Source organism: Ptychodera flava, chromosome 6 (assembly GCF_041260155.1).
Source record: "Ptychodera flava strain L36383 chromosome 6, AS_Pfla_20210202, whole genome shotgun sequence".
NCBI classification, from domain to species: Eukaryota; Metazoa; Hemichordata; class Enteropneusta; family Ptychoderidae; genus Ptychodera; species Ptychodera flava.
In genome coordinates, this window is record NC_091933.1 from 12,630,850 (window position 1) to 12,651,804 (window position 20,955).

At 37.3% G+C, this 20,955-nt stretch overlaps 2 protein-coding genes across 4 annotated transcripts; one reads left to right on the top strand and one right to left on the bottom strand.

Annotated features, from left to right (window-relative positions):
• Positions 1–749: 749 nt before the first annotated feature.
• On the bottom strand, positions 750–3,112 carry LOC139134862 (meiosis expressed gene 1 protein homolog). Its single transcript, XM_070701931.1, has 3 exons — positions 2,945–3,112; positions 2,122–2,291; positions 750–1,436 (listed from the first exon to the last, which is right to left on the bottom strand). Exons 2-3 carry the CDS (start codon positions 2,260–2,262, stop codon positions 1,308–1,310), a joined length of 270 nt encoding a protein of 89 aa, XP_070558032.1. The 5' UTR covers positions 2,263–2,291; positions 2,945–3,112; the 3' UTR covers positions 750–1,307.
• Positions 3,113–3,231: 119 nt separating this feature from the next.
• On the top strand, positions 3,232–20,828 carry LOC139134863 (methyl-CpG-binding domain protein 4-like). Of its 3 annotated transcripts, none has more exons than XM_070701934.1 (7): positions 3,232–3,370; positions 7,089–8,114; positions 9,307–10,418; positions 18,101–18,310; positions 18,728–18,877; positions 19,429–19,532; positions 20,097–20,828. In XM_070701934.1, the coding sequence occupies exons 2-7, from the start codon at positions 7,156–7,158 to the stop codon at positions 20,172–20,174; spliced, it is 2,613 nt and encodes an 870-aa protein (XP_070558035.1). In that variant the 5' UTR covers positions 3,232–3,370; positions 7,089–7,155; the 3' UTR covers positions 20,175–20,828. The 3 variants fall into 3 exon arrangements, with proteins under 3 accessions (XP_070558035.1, XP_070558033.1, XP_070558034.1); XM_070701932.1 differs by lacking the exon at positions 3,232–3,370 and adding an exon at positions 4,802–4,863; XM_070701933.1 differs by lacking the exon at positions 3,232–3,370 and adding an exon at positions 4,802–4,863 and having other exon boundaries at positions 18,104–18,310.
• Positions 20,829–20,955: the final 127 nt, after the last annotated feature.

A 20,955-nucleotide genomic window follows, 5' to 3' on the forward strand; every position in this document is an offset into this window, starting at 1 on the left:
ATATGGGATATCTTTTTTAAAAGGTTTTATAATCTTTTATTATTTCTGTCAAAATGAGGGAAAAATTTCATTACATATTAAATGGCTTGTCAGTTTAGAAGTGCGAGAGGTGTAAGGTAGCTCAGCAATTTCATTACAGTTACAATTACCTTCAATACTGAAATATTTGAATACCTCCCATGTCCAGCCAAATGCATGCAGTTCCTTTTGAAAATGTAAGGGGGTTACGCTGTGTTGCGAAGTTTACAAGCACAACTTTGTTTTCAGATGTATATAAATATTTATGACTCTAGCATATGCCGCCAATAATACTTGAAAAGTAGCTTGATAAAAACAAATTGTGCCAGTTATCACTAGGAGTTTTCAACACAACCATTTCATGTTGCTACGACAGGTTTTGCAAGTTTAGCTGCATGTACATGTGTGTCATACATTTTCTCACCTACATCATCCCTGGATTTACAAAAGTACAAGTCAAAGCAAAAGGATTCATATTGTTACCCAAGATGGCCAGATTTTGAAAGCAGTGACTCATCTTCCAACAAACTTTGCTTAGGCATATTTTCAAAAAGCACTGCCTCATTTTCAGTGGCACGATCTCCAAAAATTGGTCCTACTTTACAATTCCCTGATACCAAAGTTGGGTTGTCTGCATCCAAATCAGTGTTTGCCGTTTTAGAAAGAGCTTCATACTTGTGAGGTTTTACAATGTAATGTCTACAGGTCATTAAAACGAGACACAACAAACCTTTGTTTAGGTGCACATAAAATGTTTTTAATGGTATGGTGTGTATGTAAAAAAGAGTTACATGTCTCTACCACGGTCATCAAACATTTGAATATTGGGTCACAGCAAACCTTCATAAATAAGTGGAACTCATACAAACTTTGTTTGTACAGTAACTGAAATCACTGGTTTAACTCAAAAAAGATGATGTCTGCCTACTAAAGTCAAACCAAAGTAAATATTTCCAGTGACTTGGTCACCAATTTTTTTCTTTCGAAGCTTGATTTTGAGTAACAAACAACCTTTAACGAACACCGGCAGGGTTGGGTTTTACAATAAACCTGTTGCTGCTGGATTTGAGTTGACCAGTTTTCAACACATAATCTTCACTTTGAAGCTGGGCAGTTGGATGTATCTTTTTTTTTCCCTCAAAGAAGAATACGCAGAGTAAAAGGTGTTGGGTTTGCCGTTGAAGCAGTATCTAATCTGATATTCACAACACAAAAATAAGCACCACAAAAATTATTGAACATAAAATAGAATATAAAATAGATAGGAATGTCTCTTCATTGGCAGTGTCTCAGTAGCTATAGATTTTGATTTTATGTACATCTTTATCTTCGCATTCGCGCTTTTTGTTGTAGTAGTAGAAATACCCGTCTCGCCTTTGAAGTTTCTTGACGTATCCATTGTGTGGCCAACGGTCAGCCTGAAAAAAAAAGTAATTTGAAGTTACAAGACATCTCAATCAAAACGAGAAGAAAAGGCAATCAGACAAGGTTTGTTTTCAACTGTAAAGGTATTTCCTGTTGGATGTAGACTGACATGAAAATTATCCAACAGTGGTTACTGGCTTGTAACTAAATATAACTGCACGTGTGTGTAACACTGCTACTTGACAGGTGGACAAATTATGTCAATGTTGCATGTGTGGCGGTTGTTGGAGCTTGTACTCTGAGTAGTCATGGTATAGTAAACATGTCTTTTAGCATTGTACAGTACTCTGTGTAGTAAACATGTCTTTTAGCATTGTACAGTAACACTTGAAGTCACATAGTAAATTGCATCGTCGTTGTTCTTGCATACCTAAGTTCCGAAAGTGTAATCTAAATGGGGACAAATATTTATTTTTGCATGTTTGTGAGAGAACAATGTCATTAGCATACAGCCCTACTTTTGTCTAGTAAATTTCACACAGTACTGTCATTCATGCATAATTAAAATTCACTAGAATGTTTTCGATAGCAGTACCAATGATGTCATTTATCATGAAATTTATTGAACTTCTGCCTGACCATGTTTTGACATTTTTTTGAAGGTGGTATGATCATGGTGAATGAAATGATACTATTGATAGACTACCAAAACACAAGCAGATGGACTGTGAAACTTACTGCTTTGCCTGTGAAAGCTGTGTATTCGTGTTCGTCTCTGTATCCAGCTATTTGAAATCTGTACGCTTCTTCCACTTCATCTGACCAGTGTTTTGGTCGACTCATTGCTTTTGGTTGCGGTGAAACAGCAGCTGCACTCATGGTGATGGTGTATTGCGCGTGTGTATTTGCTGGTAAACAAGAAATTGAAAGAAGCAAAATTATTTCTGCTGTCCTGCTGAAAATGACAACCAAATGTCGGTTTGAATATGATTGATTTATAATGCCTTTATTTGAAGATGTGAAATCCGTGCCTAAACAGCAATGAAAACACCCAAAAATGCATGGATAGCTGAACGCGATTGAGTTCAGTGGGTTCATACGTATGGAATAAACTTTGTTCGGATATCTAGAAACATGCCAATTTCTAATAAAACATCTATGTGTAGTGATTCAATGTAGTAACCGAAAAATTCATTTAGTGAATGATTCGGTTGACGGTTACCAACGATAGAAACGTTCTATTCATCTTTGAATTGAATATTACTCGCGCGCAGGGGACTCTCATAAAATTAATCATAAACAAAGACCGCGTGAAGGCCAATACATACCAGGTAAATGTGTACTGTTATGTGTCTTTTATAAACGTTGAGTCAACGACTAGTTTTCTGAGGTCAACGTTGGCAATATAAACAGATCTACTTTACTTCCGGGAAAAGTTCAGACGACTGAACAGTGTTCTGCAAAACAGAACCGTGACGACCATTCATTTTTCAAATGCATTGCCAGTGGGTTATTTCATAGTTTTCGTTTGCAGTAAAATACTGTGCTTGTTTCAACTTACCTTAAAATTTTACGAGGAGTGTAAGTCAGTGCTGCGAGTTGAGCGTCCGAAAGTAATTTAAATTTGATTGAGTTAGTCCGTGACGTTACGGGTCTTTGAAGTTGTTTTTGTTTGCCTGTTGCCTAGAAGCGAACGGCATTGTGGTTAATCTCGCACCTAAAGTTTGTTGAAATAAGATTTGTAGAGGGCGCTTTAGTGATTTGGCGCGAATTCATGGGACCCGGGCCGGTCGCCGAGGTCAACAGGTATTGTACTACCAGTTGGTCTCCGACAGACTTTATTCTCAAACTGCTCATGTATTTCCGCTGGTGTTATGACAGTCTACTTGCAGAATTGACGTTTAAGGCAAAAGATTTCCTAAAATATCAAAACTGGCGAAAGATCTGAAATATTTTAAGGACACCAACCTTCGCTGAAAGTACAGTAGTAAGTATGTACCAGTATGAGAACTTTGAAGGCAATTGCATGAATCAATGCCTGATATGTTTGTGAGATACGCCAACCATTTTATGTGTTTTGTTGCTTGTTCGTCATTTATTTAGCAACGTATTACATCGCATTTCTTCACAAATGTGTACATGTTTGATTGTTTCGTCGAAAATTGAAATATATTACAAAACTGTGTTACGAGAGGAAAGTTTGATATACAGGGGATATTTATAAAAAAGTTTAACAAAACTATTTCACGGATAATAATGGCAGATTAATCGGTGTCTTCAGGATGCGGATTCATTATAAGTGCACTACACCTTTCTGTGGCAATACGAGTATTTTTAGACTTTGCCAGTAAAAACTGATCTATCATTTAAATTTTACTGATTCCACATTGCTGTCCAAATGGTAGTTCTACCAGAAGTAGCTCAGTGTTCAATACTAGTGTTAGAGAAGCGTAATTTATTATCTTTTCAAAAAGTAAAACAAAGACTTCTTACAATTTTCCTGCCATGCAAAATATTCATTGTTTTGCTAACATTTGCAAAAATACAGGAGTAGACACAAACCAAATTGTAAAAAGAGTAGTACTGAACAAATTTTGTTTTTACAAATATTCACCTGTAATATGGGAGGATTTCAGACAGTTTTGTTTGTGACCTTTGACCCAATAAGGGATAAGAAAACTGTGGACCTAAACGAAGTATCAGCCTAACAGAAATTCTCGCAGTCTAGCTAGCAGAAAAGTGTAAAGATATGTGGTAACACATTACATGCAAACAAAAGGATACTTTTCTGGGTAATCAAAATAACCATACAGTTCTATGTATAACAGAAATGCATTAAAAAAGATAACAGATGAAACCCTTGGAAATTCAAAAGATAATAAAAGATATAACATCATCCTACAGGGACTCAAGTCAATGTCTGAATAGTCCATCAGATCAGTAAATTATCATACTTAAAATGCAAATACTGACTATATACTGTGATTGAATTGAAATTGAAAATATTTAAGTATTGTTTTATCAATAATTCTGCAATTGTAAACTCCAGTGAAGATATTGGTATGTTATTAAATGCATTGCTGCAATACTTTTAGAACAAAGTGAAAGGTTAAAAAGATGAATTTTATGTCCTGTCATGTGATTATCTAGATTAGAAATTGGAATATCCATCGTACTTCCTGGAGCGTAAGATCACCAACTCAAGTATGGGAGTCTCATGAACTAGAATATTTCTGAAAACTTACAAAGGATTATGAGAGAAGACCTATAGCACATAGGCAAAGTTTTTACTCCGTCTGAATATCGGCGAAAGATTGCCGTTTATGGCTTAAATGCGACAAATTGAAAGTTTTCACTGAGAGAGACACTGGAGAAATATGCACTAAACGAAAGAGTAGTAAATGTACGATATGGTCAACAGAGGGCGTCACATGCCATCATGGCGGAAAAGCACGAGAGAACTGGTGTCAGCGTAGGCAGGTAATGGTTAGAGCACTTCTTAATTTCAAGGGCACACTTTTTCTGTGTTTGGTAGCCGTTCATATTAGACTTGTTCCGATGGTTCGACCGAGAACCAGTTTCAATCAATAGTGATTGTTTGTTCACATCCGTTTGCCCGTCGTTGATTAGTATTGACTACAAAGTACATGGCTGTCTGAGCAGTGTTGTTGGCTTGTAGTTGTTGTACCGATAGTGTCGTGTAGCCCATGATACATAATGCAATATCGACTGCATAACACAGAAACTAGGGGTTTTAGCGCAGAGAACAGTCACTACGCCATCGCATGTAACTACGCCATTTCCGGCCTCTGCGTCACAAGAGAGAGAGGACAACCTTGAAATGTGTTCTGTTCCTGTTTCACATCGACAGGTCATGAGCCTGTACGCTTAGCATAGTGTTCACCCGGCGTATATCATTATAAACACTGGCCAGTGGAGATAATAGAGGGAGGCATGGTATACATGTACTCCAAAAAGCTTGAAGAATTAAAGCACAGGTTATCTGTGTTAGAATGAAATATCACTTATCATAGAGAAAGCCAAAAAAAATTTGGCTCGTATTATAACTCCCTTTTTTTAGCACCATGGTTGTTTGATTATGAAGGTGGTGGTATTCTATCAGCAGCTAGCTCAGCTTATAGAGCTCCTTGGAGTATGGTGGTCGAAGCTAATATTAGAAAGGTGGTCCTAATTGAAATGCAGAATTGTTTGTTCATTGTTAGTCATTCGCCATTCGCATTCTGTAATAACTGGGCACAGGTTTGGCCTAAACACGGTTACTCTACTGTTTACAGTGGGGTAGAGTAACCGTGGCCTAAAGCAGGAGTGATTTCAGTTGAATCAGGGTATGACAAGTTGGGTAGAGAGTAAAGTATGTCTTTGTGTATGATATCTGACATATATCCTCCATTTACCCCCAAAAAACAAAAAACAAAAAAAACAAGTCTGGTATTATAATCATACCATGACTTAATGTGGCAGGTACGATGTAATGCTTTCCATTACTGTAATAACATTTCTGGATTCAAGTCTACTGCGGTATTTCAGGAAATTTCCTTTAGTTGCCCACACATGATATCTTTTACATGCAAAGTTTTCAAGATTAACTGACGAGAGCAAGTTTGTGTCAGTGCTGTTTTATGTTCAACAGAGAACACAGCAGCCAGATCAAATTTCTTGACCTATCCTTATGGGGTCATCATCAAGCTGTTGTTTCACTTGTGCATTTTTGGTTTTCATTTCTGTGGCCGTTTCTTCCAATTGTGCTTACTGCCATGTGCACTTACAATCCTACTGCACTCTCACAGCAATGCTTCTAAAATTTATTGGTTGCATATCATGTCAAAATTTAGTAGGGTTTTTTGTGAACTAGCCTGTACACAGCACCTCAGCTGTTAGCTAGACATCTTGTATCAAGAATGTTCAAACACTTTCAAATGAAATGCTGTTTTGTGTGTGTTGTCAATTGTAAGCAACAATACGCAATGATTATTGATAAAATGGTGTAGTATATTTGAATAGCATACAGGTCATTGAGATACCATTGCACTGTCACATGGAAATGTTTTGTCCCAAAGAGTTCTGTAATAAAACTGATCAACCAGACTTTTTCGTTTGTGCTATTTATACAGGCTAAGAAGTAGTGGATTTTTGCAGACAAAGTGTGTCACAAGTAACTTCTTTGTGGTCTAGTTGTAGTCATACAAATTCAATCTAAACATCAAGGCAGCCAGAAGATCCTGTTACTCACACCACTGTGACACAAACACAGGTCAAGTTATCACAGTGTGTATATTTGCTATTCTGTGAAAATTGTGTGTGTGTGCCATAAGGTTTCTTTAAATGGCCAAGTCTCTCCTCTTATATTAGAAGTTTGTACATAGTGTTTTAACGTGTTCACCCCAATGCCCCATAGACAGGTCTACTATCACCATTGATAACAATGGCATTGGGCCAAACTATGCAGGTGAAAGGGTTAACCAACTTGGCCTGGTCCTGGTGGTAGGGATCGATGAACCACACAGGGAGTCAACTTATCTGTACACTGTTCAATAATGTCCTGTAACTTCACTTCCATATTTCATTTAGCCATTGCCCCTCTTTTATTGAGCATGAATTTATGATCTGGTGCATATTTTTTTTTTCTTTGATAATTGTTCAATTGTGTGTACTTGAACACCCTATTGCTTTCTAAACCTTTGCAGGTGTATAACAGTCAATCCTGCATTCTACTCATCGCCAAACATATTTTGTCGGATAACACCGCTAACCATGCCGATCGCCGAACCTTCAGATGCAAAAACTTCATCAACATCACCAAGGACAGGTTCTGCAGTCTCCAACACAACTTCCAAGTTCATCAAGTCAATGCCCCTTGGTGCCGGCAAACTGTCCCTGTTTCCGATCAGCCCAAAGCTGTTGAAGAAACCTGTGCCGGATAGCAAACCAGTACCGGATAGCAAACCGGTACCAGATAGCAAATCAGCACCGGATAGTTTACGGACGGACGTTTGTGTTGCACCAAAGACCAAAGTGCAAAGACAGGACAGTCGGTGTTATCTGGCGGGCATTCTGGGGGATCATGCTTACGCCAAGACTATGGACTATTCTGAGAAACCTTGCAAGCCAAGGAAAGAAAAGAAACACAGCAACGGTGATAAGTCAAAGAAAGACAGCCATGCAGCGGCAAAGATAAAAAAACGTGGTAGTAATCAAGAACACAAAGAACTAAAGGACAAAACAGCTGAGAATGTCAAGAAAGAGGACAAGATTGATATATCTGTGAAAAAGAAGAGGAAAGACAAGACTATCCTTGATAAGGAAAAATCAAAGAAGAAACATAAATCAAAGAAGGAGTCAAAGGATGGTGATGAAAAGGGCAAGAAAAAAAGGAAAAAGAAAAAAGACAAGGATGGAAAATTAGAAAGGGAATGTTCCAAGAAAGAAAAAGAAAAAATGGCAAAAGGTAGTGGAAATGAAGGTACAGAGAAGAAACAATCCAAGAAAAAGCAAAAGGAAAAGACTGCATCTACACAGAGCAACGGAAGTGTGCATGTGGATGATGAACAGAGAGTGACAAATGAGGACAGTCCCAGTAAAGAGAGCATTGTTAGTAGTGTAGATGACTCACCAATGTTTGAGGACAAGACACTGCCAGACGGATGGAAACGGAAAGTTATACAGAGACAATCTGGAAGATCAGCTGGGAAATACGATGTCTACATACTGAGGTTGGTTTTACCCAGTTTCAAATCATATGCACTTATCACTGAATTAACTGTGTGTGTCCTCTTATTTAGGGCTGGTTGTCAATTTATTTCAGTATACAGTAACGTTTGACACACAGAAGTTTGACAGATTTGTTGAGACAGCCAGTTTTGCACAGTACTGAGTTACTGGTAGTACTTCTAAAAGACAGAACAAAAGAACATAAGCACAGATGTGACACACTAAGAGTTTAACTACTTGGTGGTCTTGGTGAGAAATTTAAGTTTAAACTAACTGCCAATGACAAGTGTTGATAGGCATTGAACAGATTCAATGACACATCAAAACAATCAGACTTGTAGAAGTGTCATACTGCCCCCACATCTGATTCTTTTTTCCCTTTTTCCCTCCATTGTTATACCGTCACATTAATTTATCATGATATAACAAAGCAAAAATGATATTATACATGTTTGAAGCACTTACATGCTTAGCGATTGTTCAGCTGTGGTGCTCTGTACACCCCTTATCCTACGGTCTGAAACAAACGACCTACAAAACACGCCACCCAAGTTTTCAACAGGCCATTTCTGCAATGAAATAAACATGTATGCTTAAAATAAACTACCCTCTCTAATCCATAATTTTGTCAGCTATGAAAAAACTACACATCACGGTAAATTGAATACTTTTCTAAAAACGTTTTAGTGACGACTGTAATTTCGGTGTCTAAAAGATGAATCACACAGCTTGCCTGTGGTTTAAATGCCAATATAAAAATAGCTCAGAAAATCTAAGAAGCCATACCATTTGTTTCTCTGAATTTTATTATTATGTTATTTTCATTTCTACATATCAACCCTTCTTTAAAAACAGCCAAAATACACAAGGTTTTAAATATTTCAATTTCCTCGTTGTAGAAAATCAGCCATGTTTTGTATATTTTATAGATAGCAATGTAATGAACATGGTTGATTCAATTATTTACATCATTTTTCCCAATGACTAAACCATTAAAACAAAATTCAATTTTATATTCTTACTCAGACTCCAACTGCACTGTTCTGAAATGTACTAAATGAGGGCTTCATTGATATCTCCGTGCCAAGAATGTTGTTGTTCAATATCGAGAAATTTCATAACACTACAAAATCAAGTAACAAAACCTGAGAAAAAATGTTTTAATAGTAAAAATTATTTTTCTTTCTTTGATAGTCCGGAGGGCAAGAAATTCCGATCCAAAGTAGAACTGGCTGGCTATTTTCTCAAAGTGGGTTCAGATCTACAGGCGAATGACTTTGACTTTACCATACGGGGTAAGGGCAGCTCCCCTGTGAAAGCTGCAAGGACTCCCATAAAGAAACTGAAGAAAGAAACTGCAGACGGCGTCGGCAAGGTCAAATGTAAAAAGGATAAAAAAGCGAGCAAATCAGAAACCAAGTACACACCCTACAAACCAGGACAGAAGCTTGTTGTAAAAATGAATTTTACAACGCCAAAAGAGCGGAGGAAAAGAGCGCTGGAGAAATCGACACTTTGTGATAAAGTGGACAATAAATGTGATGAACCTAGCCCTAAGAAACAAAGGACAGGTACAAGTGACACGCACTGCAGTCTTAGTGCGGACAAAACTTTTAATACAAGCAGTGGAAAGGACAGTGCCAGTGCTGGACAAAGAGAACCCAAATCACCGGGAACGTACACATCAATAACAAACTTTGATACAAAAGAAAAACTCCCACTCAGACTGAAGTCGCCCAAATCGCCATCAAGTGCCAAGTCACCCATCAAGTCGCCCAAATCCCCACCGCCCAGTACAAAGATACCCAGGTCACCCAGTGCCAAGTCACCCAAATCACCGGGAGTCAAGTCTCCCAGATCACCGGGCTCGACATCACCCAGGTCACTTAATATCAAGTTACCCAGATCACCTGGTGCAAAGTCGCCCAAATCACCGCAACCAGGTGCCAGGTCACCCCGATCACCACCACCCAGTGCAAAGTCACCCTTATCACCACAACCAGGTGCCAGGTCACCCAGATCACCACCACCTAGTGCAAAGTCACCCTTATCACCACAACCAGGTGCCAGGTCACCCAGATCACCCCCATCCGATGTAAAGTCACCGAAATCACCAATGTCAAGTTCAAAGTCCCCCAAATCACCTACAGCCAGTGCAAAGTCATCAAGTAATTGTTGGAAATCACCGAGCAAGAGACATGGAATCTTTGATAGTGACTTACTTTTCCAACCAGACCCCCCAAAATTGAAAAAGATGAAAGTCTCTCTTCAACAGACAAGTGGAAAAGAGGACACAGCAGGCAAAGGTTTATAATTTTTTTTCACTTTTTTTTTAAATATTTAAATAATACTAATCTTGCATAGAGTGACAACATATATGAAAACCCTCGGCCCTACCTACCTACCTACCATGATTGAAGCGTAAACTCTCCTATTTTCTGAAATGTTTCTGGGACCTTGATACCAAGAAATACGGGTGAATGTTCACAGTGACTTTGGGAGAATCTGACAACTGGTAGGAAATTTTCTTATCAATAAATTAGAAAGGAAAAGTGCTTGTAATAGGAAATGAGATGAAAATCCAGAGAAAAGCCTGTGTGTTCATTCTGAGAAAGAGTCAGTCATAGACCCTGCATAGTATAACATTTACAGATTATGTACCTATATCAGTGTTCTGATTTAGTGTCCTGTTGTCCTGTTCAGTTTGCATTTAAAACACAGACATTGAACACGTACCTGTATTGTACATAGACATTTGTTATGACTTAAACTGAACCAGTTTTGACAGTTAGATGATTGAGAGCTTTTATCAAAGGTGTTATGTAAGATATATACACCTAGCGCTCTGTTCTAGCAATTTTTACTCATTCTGTTATATCAGCAAAATTTCATATAACGTACATGTCAAATGTTATAACTCCCAAAAACTGCATTGAAATGGAACAGTGGTGTTTGGGTAATATCATCATCCTCCACACTGTAAGTGTGGTAATTCAATAACTTGTACCACTGTTGTCACTTTTGTTATAATTTCAAGCTGATCACCCCTATTTCATGGTTTGGAGGTCCAACTATGCTTTTGAACAAAACATTGAAAATTAAAGGGCAACAGAAGCATGGTGGGATCCAGTTGGCCTTTTGCATACTCATAATTTCCTTGTGCTTGGGTGCCCTCCATAATAAATATTAACAGAAACGTACCCCCTATATTAGTAGGAGATAGTAATATGGTGTAGTGTAATCATCATTCTTCAGATTTGCCAACAGGGTTTCCATAGTGTATGTGCTCAACACAGTAGTATTTTCAACAGTATTTAAAAAATCCACATGGGTTTCACATGGAACAACATTTGTTCCTATTTTCTGCGTTAACCAATGTTTCTAGCCATCAGATTCTGGATATATTTATTCTTATAGGCTGTGAATTATGCAGTGTGCAATACTTTGTCCTACCTGCCATGATCAAAATATACACATCTTTCAGCTGAGATAATTTGATTTTTCTGAAATTAAATATTCATCCCAAACGGTTAGGGAATAAAAATTCTTGGTTTGTAAATCCAAAGCTAGGGCACTGTATTGAAGAATTAAAAAAACATGAAAACAAATTGAAGTCCTCAGAATATTTGAACCAAAATACTGGCATATACCAACCACACTGTAAACTTGGCGTATTGATGTTGGACTTTGCGGTTACCACTGACTGTTATCGTTTGTGCATATTTGCAAACATAGGAGAATTGAGATTATCTGTCGTTGACTGGTGTAGTTTATTGCTGCTCTCTCAGCAGAAGCGATGTTGCATCAGCGGCTCATTTGAAAAGCAGAGCTAAATGATGACATGAATTTTAGACTATCAAAAATTTATCAATGACGTGAGTGCAATCTTGCACATCATAGAATAAGGCGATTGAAATATTTTACAGCAATGCATTTTTTTTTCTGTGAATGTTCTCTTATTTATAGTGTATCTTCTCTCCAATTGTACATAGAATGTGTCTCAAGTCAAGGATTTTTTAATAAGACTTGATGATGTAACTTTATTTACAAGTCTGAGCTGAAACCGTTGCCAAGGAACGGCAGCTATCTTCAATCAGAGAAGATATCTTTATCAACCTATTTAATCAACATGTAGGTTTTCCATGATTAATTATAGAAATTATTAAATTATCTTCTTAGGAAAGTATTTTCCTGTTACAGTATTTCATAAGGGTTATAGATTCTTCACAAAGAAGACAAAGCCAAGCATTTTTGTCTTGAGCTTCAATAACAAATGTTTAAATCCAATTCTTAAGTTTTCTGTGTGCACAAAAAGAAAGACTGCTTCTTGTACGACTAATTCCTGACAAAAATGGATCTGATTCTGGTGGAAGAGAAATGACCTGTGACTCACTGTTTCAGTCACATAGCTTGCTGCATGTATATCTCTACAGCGTAACAAAATGCTATGTTAGAAGAGAACTGACTGAGTGTGCACCCAGTACAGTAGCCAGTGTACAGCCAGGGATAAAGTCACAGTCAGCCATCTTGTCACAGCCAGTTTGCAAGCAGACCTAGAGAACTTCAAAACAGGGCTGTACTGGTGCAGATGTTGCCATCTTTAACCTGAAAGAGATTCATTAATACAGTTGATTAACTGTGCCAATCTCCTTATCTTAATGACCTAAACAAGGAACTAGACTCTGGTGTGGATTACTTCCGATGTTCATATTGATGACAAGAGAATTCAAGTAGACCTTAAAACTGCAGTTTGAAGTGGCAAAATGCTCTTGCATAGGATAAGATGAGCCTGAATGTGGTAACTGTACACGCTGCCATGATTAAAGGGATATAGTGGTCAAAACTGCGCTCAAAGGCTGTATGTGACCAATACGACCAATGTAAACACTGCATCCAATGTATGATGGTGATTGATGAAAGTTAAAAGATGTCTGTCATAATCTACATCGTATAATTTAAATGTTGCATCTATGATGATGAGGTGCATCTAGATATCGTGCTTGAAATACTTTGTTTTTAAACAAGAAACTCTCATGGGCGCAGTTCCAATGACTGTTTCCCTTTAACATGCAGTGTTGTTGCCTAGGCTATATGTATCTATAGTTTCATCTTACATCTCTTAAAGAAAATCTGACCATGCATATTGGCATCCATGTGACCGTTTATGCAATGTAAAAGACCCTGAGCAAACTCCAGGGTCTAGGTCATTGCCTACTGTTTTGTTAAAAAGATGAATTTATTCCCAGATCAATGGCAAATAAAAGCCAAATCATAGACAGTAAAGGGGTGACGGAGGTGGGTGGGTGGGGCCTCCACTATATATGGTCAAATGAATGCCCACTGTTTGAAGCAGATACCTTTGAAAGTGCGCCCTCAGTAGGTGAAAAGGAGACGACAGTCAATGCTTCACATATTAGAATGCAGTTCAGAAGAAGAATTGTTGATGAAATGAGAGTGCAAAAAGGTTAATGTCTTTTTCATTTCACTGGGACCCATAACATTACACAAAACTGGAGGTTGTTTGACACTGCATGGATTGTGTACAGCACATTTGAATGAAGCATCCTTGAAACACTAACCATTCATTAATCGGACCATAGACAGTAGTGAAACAGTCCTGTTTCTTTACTGTCTATGATCAGACTGAGGTAATTCAAGCATGATCAAGGAGATGGATATGATATCAACACAGCACTAATACAGTTAAAAAACTTGTATAATTTTTCGAGCTAGAAGTCACTTGGTTCAGTGAAGTAAGCAATTTCCATTTGGTAATTTCAATTGAATGGTTTATGAACCACTGTTTTGAACAGAATTCATGCATAGCATGGATAATCATATCTGTATTCAAAATGCCTAACTCAAAAAAACTTTTCTTCAATCTGTTTAATCATTTATTTCATAAAATTTCACTTCTTTTAATGCACTAACAATAACAAATAGTACTTATGGATTTCAAAGTTGTGCACAGTGTTTGTTTTATTGTAGATGGAAAATTTGACTGGTATCATAAATTCCCAGTAATTGTTACATTTCCATTCATTTGTCAGTACTGTAATTTGACTCACCAAACTTTTCTTTTCTCATGTTCGTTCATGAAAAAGCATTCGGTGACATCAAGTTTATTTCAGACATGACCAAATCCAATAATGGCTTTGAATCACATTGTAGGAAGGATGGAGATTAATCAGAAAATAATTTAGTACTAATGAAATGTTTTCCTGAAAAGGTTGCTCAGACTGGGTTTTATCTGCATCTAATGGATAGTTAAAATTGATTGGTAATTTCATTTCATACACGGACCGTCCTTGAGGTGCAATATGTACGGCCAGTGTTTATTGTGCCAGTTATGTAGTTTAAATCATGTGTGTTGCTCATGTATCTTGCCACACTTTTCTGACAATTACAATCTTCCAGATGACTGCAAATATAATAACTCATAACATGCCTAATATATTCAGATAAGTTGTATGACAAAGAAAATAGAAAAAAAAAGCCTGTACCATAGAAAGAACATCACAAGTCACAAGCTCAACAATATTGATCACTAATGTTTCTACAATAGAAACTAATAATTTAAAGGGACAAAGTCGGCCATTTTTCATGGATTATGTTTAATGCGAAATACTTCTTACATTGTTGACATGTTGAAAGATACTGAATGAATGGGTGACCATGCATTTATTCGACCCTGGTTTTAGACACGATACATGAAACCATCGCAAAAATGCAGTAATAATGGTCATTACTTCATTTTCACTATGTTTTCATGTATCGTGTCTAAAACCAAGGTCGAACATATGCATGGTCACCCATTCATTCAGTATCTTTCAACATGTCAAACAATATAAGTAGTATCTTGCATCAAACAAAATTCATGAAAAATGGCCGACTTTGTCCCTTTAATCTGCATGTGAAAACAAATGTTACATTTTACAGTTCAGCGAAAAATTGTCATGGTATATTTTTATGATACTAGAGGTTAAGTGCATCAGAGACCCTAAAATCACGTATAATTTGGTTTCAAAACAGTAGCATTGAAATTCCATCAGTCTTTGGGAGCTGTGATTTCCTAATACAACTGGATTAAATACACAGATGCATGACCACCGAACTACACAATGCAGAAACACTGGCTTTCCACATAATAACAGTCCAGAGTGCAACACAATTAATGTGCTCAACTTCAGTGTTGAAAGTTACGAGTGACTTACCAACTTCGCAAATTGAATGTAATGATACCAAACACTTGTCATGTTTTACAAATTGATCATACATTTCTTCATATCAGTTTTATAACCACAGATCAAGTCTTGTCAGTGTTTTTTTTTTCTCACATCAATGCATTAATTGTAACAGCATGTATTTGTTTAAAATTTATTTTTTGTTTCCCTGCTTTTGTACCATGTACCTTCAAAACAAGTAATGTTTGGAAAAATTGTTGAAGTGTTTTTCACAAAATTGGAATAAGTTATAAAAGAGAAAAAACAAAAAAAGACCAAAACAGTGCAGAAAGGTTTTACAATAAGCAAATGTAACATCATGACAATGCTCTTCTTATATGTCTATCAGACAAAAATTTCTTTGCCATTTCCCAACTTATTTAACAAATTTACTATAATGTATTTTATCAGACCTCTGTAATTGGTTTGCAGTTCATTTCCTCCAATTATGCTGCATAGCTTCATGTTACACATTTATAGTTTTCACTTAAACTGGTCTACTAAGTGAAGCAGAGAAAGTGAAAACAAACAAACATCCCATTTGCTTTGTTTGCTGAGGTTGCTACACGGTTTATATCTTCAGAGTGTTTTCCCCTAGGCCCTCGCTTACTATAGAGTGTGGGCTTCAGTTGTTTTTCTGTTCCTCATTTCTGCCCATTGTTTTTGCCTATGTTACTTTTGGTAGTATTTCTTTGGTGATATCTTCTGTATATTCAACCAGAGAGGATGAGAACTTCTACCTTGCGTAGAGGTAACAAGTTTTGTTGATCACTCAGTTTTGTTCAGAAATTATCTAACAAATAACATGACAGTGGTTCGTAAAAGAAACATGCATACCCTTGAAATGTGACGCAGCTGTTAGAGTGTTTATGCATGGTGTTGATTTCAGTGATGGCCTTTGTTTGTTTTGGCTCCGTGTAAAGGCTGTGTGAATTCAAGGCTAAAGATCTGTGAAAAGAACTTGCTTGTAAGTGTAAACACAAATCTTCAAGACTTTCACAGACTGGACAGTTACAGTGCAATTTCCAGTCTTCGAAAGAAAAAGCAATTTTTAACAGTCGAGATGTACTATTTATCTGATGTGTATGACAAATCTCACTATTTGAGATTAGGTTGTGTATCTTTTCCTTAAAACGTGTAACCCCCTCCCCCATCCTTTCACCCTGGTGAATTCCATCCTACCTATTAGGAATTCTGAAGCATCAGTGTGGATTGGATGGATTAAAGGAGGGGACGGGAATCATGATAGCCGTGTGTGCATTTTGCTGCAGACTGTTTTAACATTTACACAAGTTATTTTATGAAGTCTATATACTAGTATGCACCCTTGTAATTGCAGATATTGATCGAACAATTTTTGACAGTTTGCCACGGGAATTTGACAAGTTTGTGACAAGCTTCTGTTTTTTAGAGTTGACATTTTTTACCAGACCAATATCAATTGTAAATATATTTCATTATTCGAGTATTTATTTGTCCTTGTACAACAATTTCAAATGTATTTATCAGGATAATTGCTGACTGCTGGTTCTTTTTTAAAAATGCTGTTCATAAGATATATTCAAATGAGCAAATTCATTCAACTGTTGGCATTATTTCTCGAGGTCACTGAAAAATATTTCACTTGATGTTTCAAAGCAGATAAAAAAAGTCCTGTGGTCAGTGCGCCCTCTCCAGGCCAATACTATACATCACTGATGTGGAAGTCTGTGATACAACACAAAATATCTCACACTGCATGTATTTGTTGAGAAGTAATTTTCAAGAAAGTAATGAATCTATGAAAAGATGCCAGAAATCTGGTTTGTCAGACGATACTGCAGTTGTAATTGTAATCTGACGTTTGAATTTCTACAGTTTGGTTCCATCTGTTAACATACTACTGATAATTTAACAGCAAAGTTTTGACAGATATTGAGTGTGTATCCGTCATATTTGATATTTATACATGTAATACTGGTATTACACATTTTAAATTGTAGTATTGAATAAAATATCTCTGCTGTACACATCATGTCACTGTTCAGTACAATTCTTCTCTCAAAGTTTAGATATTACCTGTACAAATTTGTACACATTAGAGAAAGCCATCTTATTCTTGCAAAGGATCCACTCATCATGCCTTCCCCTGCAAAATCTCTTTATGTGATTTGTTGTTTCCTGTGTCTTTAAAGGTATACAGTTGCCCGTAATCTTAATATGCCCATATATGGTCAAAGGGGTATTCCTTGGTATTCAAAATGCCCATGTGAGGGTGCTGTTTTTAAAAAGTGGCCACCCGCTTAAAATCTGTAAGTGGTTAGATTTTCTCTTTCCATGGTAACTGTGGCAAAATTGGAACAGGTGACAGTATGCCTTTAAACCTTATCATCCCCAGATTTTGGTGTTTTATTGTTTTGGAATGTAAAGTGGAACCTGTATGATGAAATAAGGGCTTGGGGGCTTTTGGGGGCTCATTTTTAAGCCTATGGTATAAATAAAGTTTTCACAGACTAAGTTTTGTGAAAAACTGATGGTGAATGGCAGCCAGTTTGAATTCAAGATGTTGGTAAATGGTGGGTAATTTGTTACTCTAGCACCAAAGTTTGCTCAGTGACCCCCAATTTTTATTCTTGATTTTGAAAGAGACAGGTTGAAAGTCTGCTTCAGCGAAGTTGAGCAAACGTTTGTCTTTCATTTTCGAGGCACGAACTACCTTTGAAGTCAGTTACTTGAGACAACTCGTACACACTTTGTCCAGCTTCACTGCATTTTTATCCCCGCAGCAGATGAAGAGACCAGGAAAGTATCAAGAAAACGAAAGGAATGTGTTCAAAGCCTGTACTTTGAAGACAAAGCATTGCTGCCGCCATTGAAGAAGAAATCTTTCGAGAGATGGATTCCTCCGAAGTCACCGTTCAAGCTAGTCCAGGAAAGTCTGTTCCATGATCCATGGAAACTCCTTGTTGCAACCATATTTCTCAACAGAACCACCGGTGAGCTGATTGTTTTTATCTATAGGAAACATTATTGACTTACCAGTTCAAGGATGCTTTCTCAAAGAAAATGATTTTGCAGATATGATAAATTGCAATTAATTACGTAAATCATAACATGACCCAAACTGTCACGATGTACTTCATTGGAATGTATTTTTTGTTTTGTTTTTTTGTGATCTTGTGAAAGGTATTCAGAGATATAATTTGTGTCCCGTACTTGGCCAAAGTATTAACACCTCACTTATAGTAATACCAAATGACCACCTTTTAATGCAAGAATTTGTCTACTGACCTCCATAACCCCTTTTCCATCATAGTTTGCCCCAAACCTATTGTTTGCAATGCTGAGTTTGAACTTGTACAGAAGGAACGGGGTTGAACAGATTAAAATATCCTATGAATTCTCTCTCTAAGGCAAAGCAGCCATTCCTCTCCTGTGGAGGTTCTTTGAGAAGTGGCCGACAGCAAAGGCCACTGTGAAAGCCGACAGCGCCAAAATAGCTGCCTTGCTGCAACCTCTGGGACTCTATGAGAAGAGATCTAAGATGTTGATTAGATTTTCTGGTGAGTTTTCAGTCTTTCAACGAAGTCTGTCAAGGCAGGTTGTTCAGATAGTGCCAAATTTACCATTCATGACTGCCCAAGGTTTTCACAGAAACACAGGCTTTGTTTGTGGTATTCAGAAGTCGTCAGTTAATTTGCCTTCAAACAAACTCTAACAGTTTATAAGAGTGTATTGTGGCTTTCGTTCAGTTTACTAGAAATAAAACTTACCTGCCGCTTGATTTATGGCACAATACACTATGGTTCCAAGACCGCTCATTTGGATAAATTTCCGCAGTGATTTGTCTGACAAACTATATATCTGGTGAGACATGCTGAGAAAGTAGTGATTCTTCATTGGCTTTGCTGTAAATCTGAATGTACTTTCTGTATAGTCACCAAATGTAGCAAAGTCCAATAACGCTAATAACACTGCGTCAGACTTTGACGATTCCATAAGTCGATGACTACAACTAAAGACGAATGCCTTTGTGCACAACTGACATGACTAATCATTTCCTCAAACTCTGAAACTCTCAGACAAGATTGTTTTCTTTCTTTTATCTCACCAGAAGAGTATCTTGAGAAAGACTGGGTTTATCCAATAGAGTTACATGGCATCGGCAAATACGGCAATGATTCCTATAGGATATTCTGTGTGAATGAATGGAAACAGGTGAGTCCACTCACTCATTGTCCCTCCTCTGTCTCCTTTACATTGAGGTTTTAATATGTGATGCAGGTTTGGATTCATACCATAGACAATAGGGATGAAAGGATGGAACATGGGAAGATCTCTCCAAAACCCTTCGATCACCGTGGTTTGACCCAAAACCATTGTTATCAATTGTGATAGTGGATCTGTGTACTGGGTTTGGGGGTTGACAGGCTAAGAGTGTGTTCAGAGGCTAATGTAAACATGGACACTACATTTCTGAGAGAATAGCATGATCAATGTCTTGCAGCTGTAGAGTCTCTTACCCAATTCTGATACTGCCACATGAACTTCATAGTTGTCTCTACCAAAATGTACGCTCGTGGAAATAGGAGAGTTTCTATGCCATCCATGAATTAGACATTCTTTCAACAATGATTTTTTTCACCCTTTCATTGTGACATTGCATACTTAAACCGTTCCATTCTACTTCGCTCATCTTTCTACATGTTTCAGGCCAACTGACAGTAATTCAGTGTTTGCTTCAGATCAACTGACAGTCAGTGTCTCAATGTTTGCTTTCAGGTGAAACCTGATGATCACATGTTGAACAAGTACCATGATTGGTTGTGGCAGAATTACCGACAGCTGGGACTACAGTGAAAGTTGCACTGTTAGCAATTTTGCACACACATTCCACTGCAAAAGATATTTTACTCTTTTGTTGAAGTTTTCCAAAAGACTTGACTTCATCACAGTCCCTCCACACATAGAAACCATACTATATTTGCTTGTACTTTCACAAGATGTATTGTACATTGTGATGTTGTTGCAGTGGTTTAGCTTTGAATCTTAGGGTATAGAAACCTTTCTACCAATACTGTACACACATTGATTATTCACAGGGATTCAATTTCACTATTTTCAGTGATAGATGAAATCATCTCTATCAAATCCCTGCGAAAATGTTGAATAATAATAGATTCTGTCGTTTTAAGTGGAAAAGCAGTGATTTTTAATCCAAGTGAAAATGTCTCAAGCAACAAAATAATGAAATTAAATCCCCGTGAAAATAGATGATTTCGCAGTATTTTAATTAATTTTCCCTCAAGCTTCCAACTTTCGTCGACCCAAAGTCTCAGATATCTCAATGAATCATCAATGGGAAAACATTCTGCCTATGTTTAAGTGGTGCACTTCAACTGAACAATGACTGCAATTGACTGCAGATTTAAAGATCATGTTTCAACCAAACTTCTAAAACAGGTGGAATTTGTTATTAATAAAAATTAAATCTGCAGCACATTGAATTTTAAAGCAAGGAATTTGTGTCAATCTTGTGTGAGAGCCAGTAGTTGTAGTTGGTGGCTGCTGTCTCTGTCCCTACCCCCCCCCCCCCCCCCTCCTCCATCTAAGTAAAAACACATCTCTCTCAGTGAAAAAA

What these genes read in the sequence shown, in the direction of transcription:
- LOC139134862 (XM_070701931.1), bottom strand. Translation starts at nt 2,262, where the DNA reads ATGAGTGCAGCTGCTGTTTCACCGCAACCAAAAGCAATGAGTCGACCA. An exon ending in CAGCTTTCACAGGCAAAGCA is followed by an intron (nt 1,437 to 2,121) that starts GTAAGTTTCACA and finishes TTTTTTTTTCAG; the next exon opens with GCTGACCGTTGGCCACACAA.
- LOC139134863 (XM_070701932.1), top strand. Translation starts at nt 4,823, where the DNA reads ATGGCGGAAAAGCACGAGAGAACTGGTGTCAGCGTAGGCAG. An exon ending in ACTGGTGTCAGCGTAGGCAG is followed by an intron (nt 4,864 to 7,088) that starts GTAATGGTTAGA and finishes AAACCTTTGCAG; the next exon opens with GTGTATAACAGTCAATCCTG. An exon ending in GATGTTGATTAGATTTTCTG is followed by an intron (nt 18,878 to 19,428) that starts GTGAGTTTTCAG and finishes TTATCTCACCAG; the next exon opens with AAGAGTATCTTGAGAAAGAC.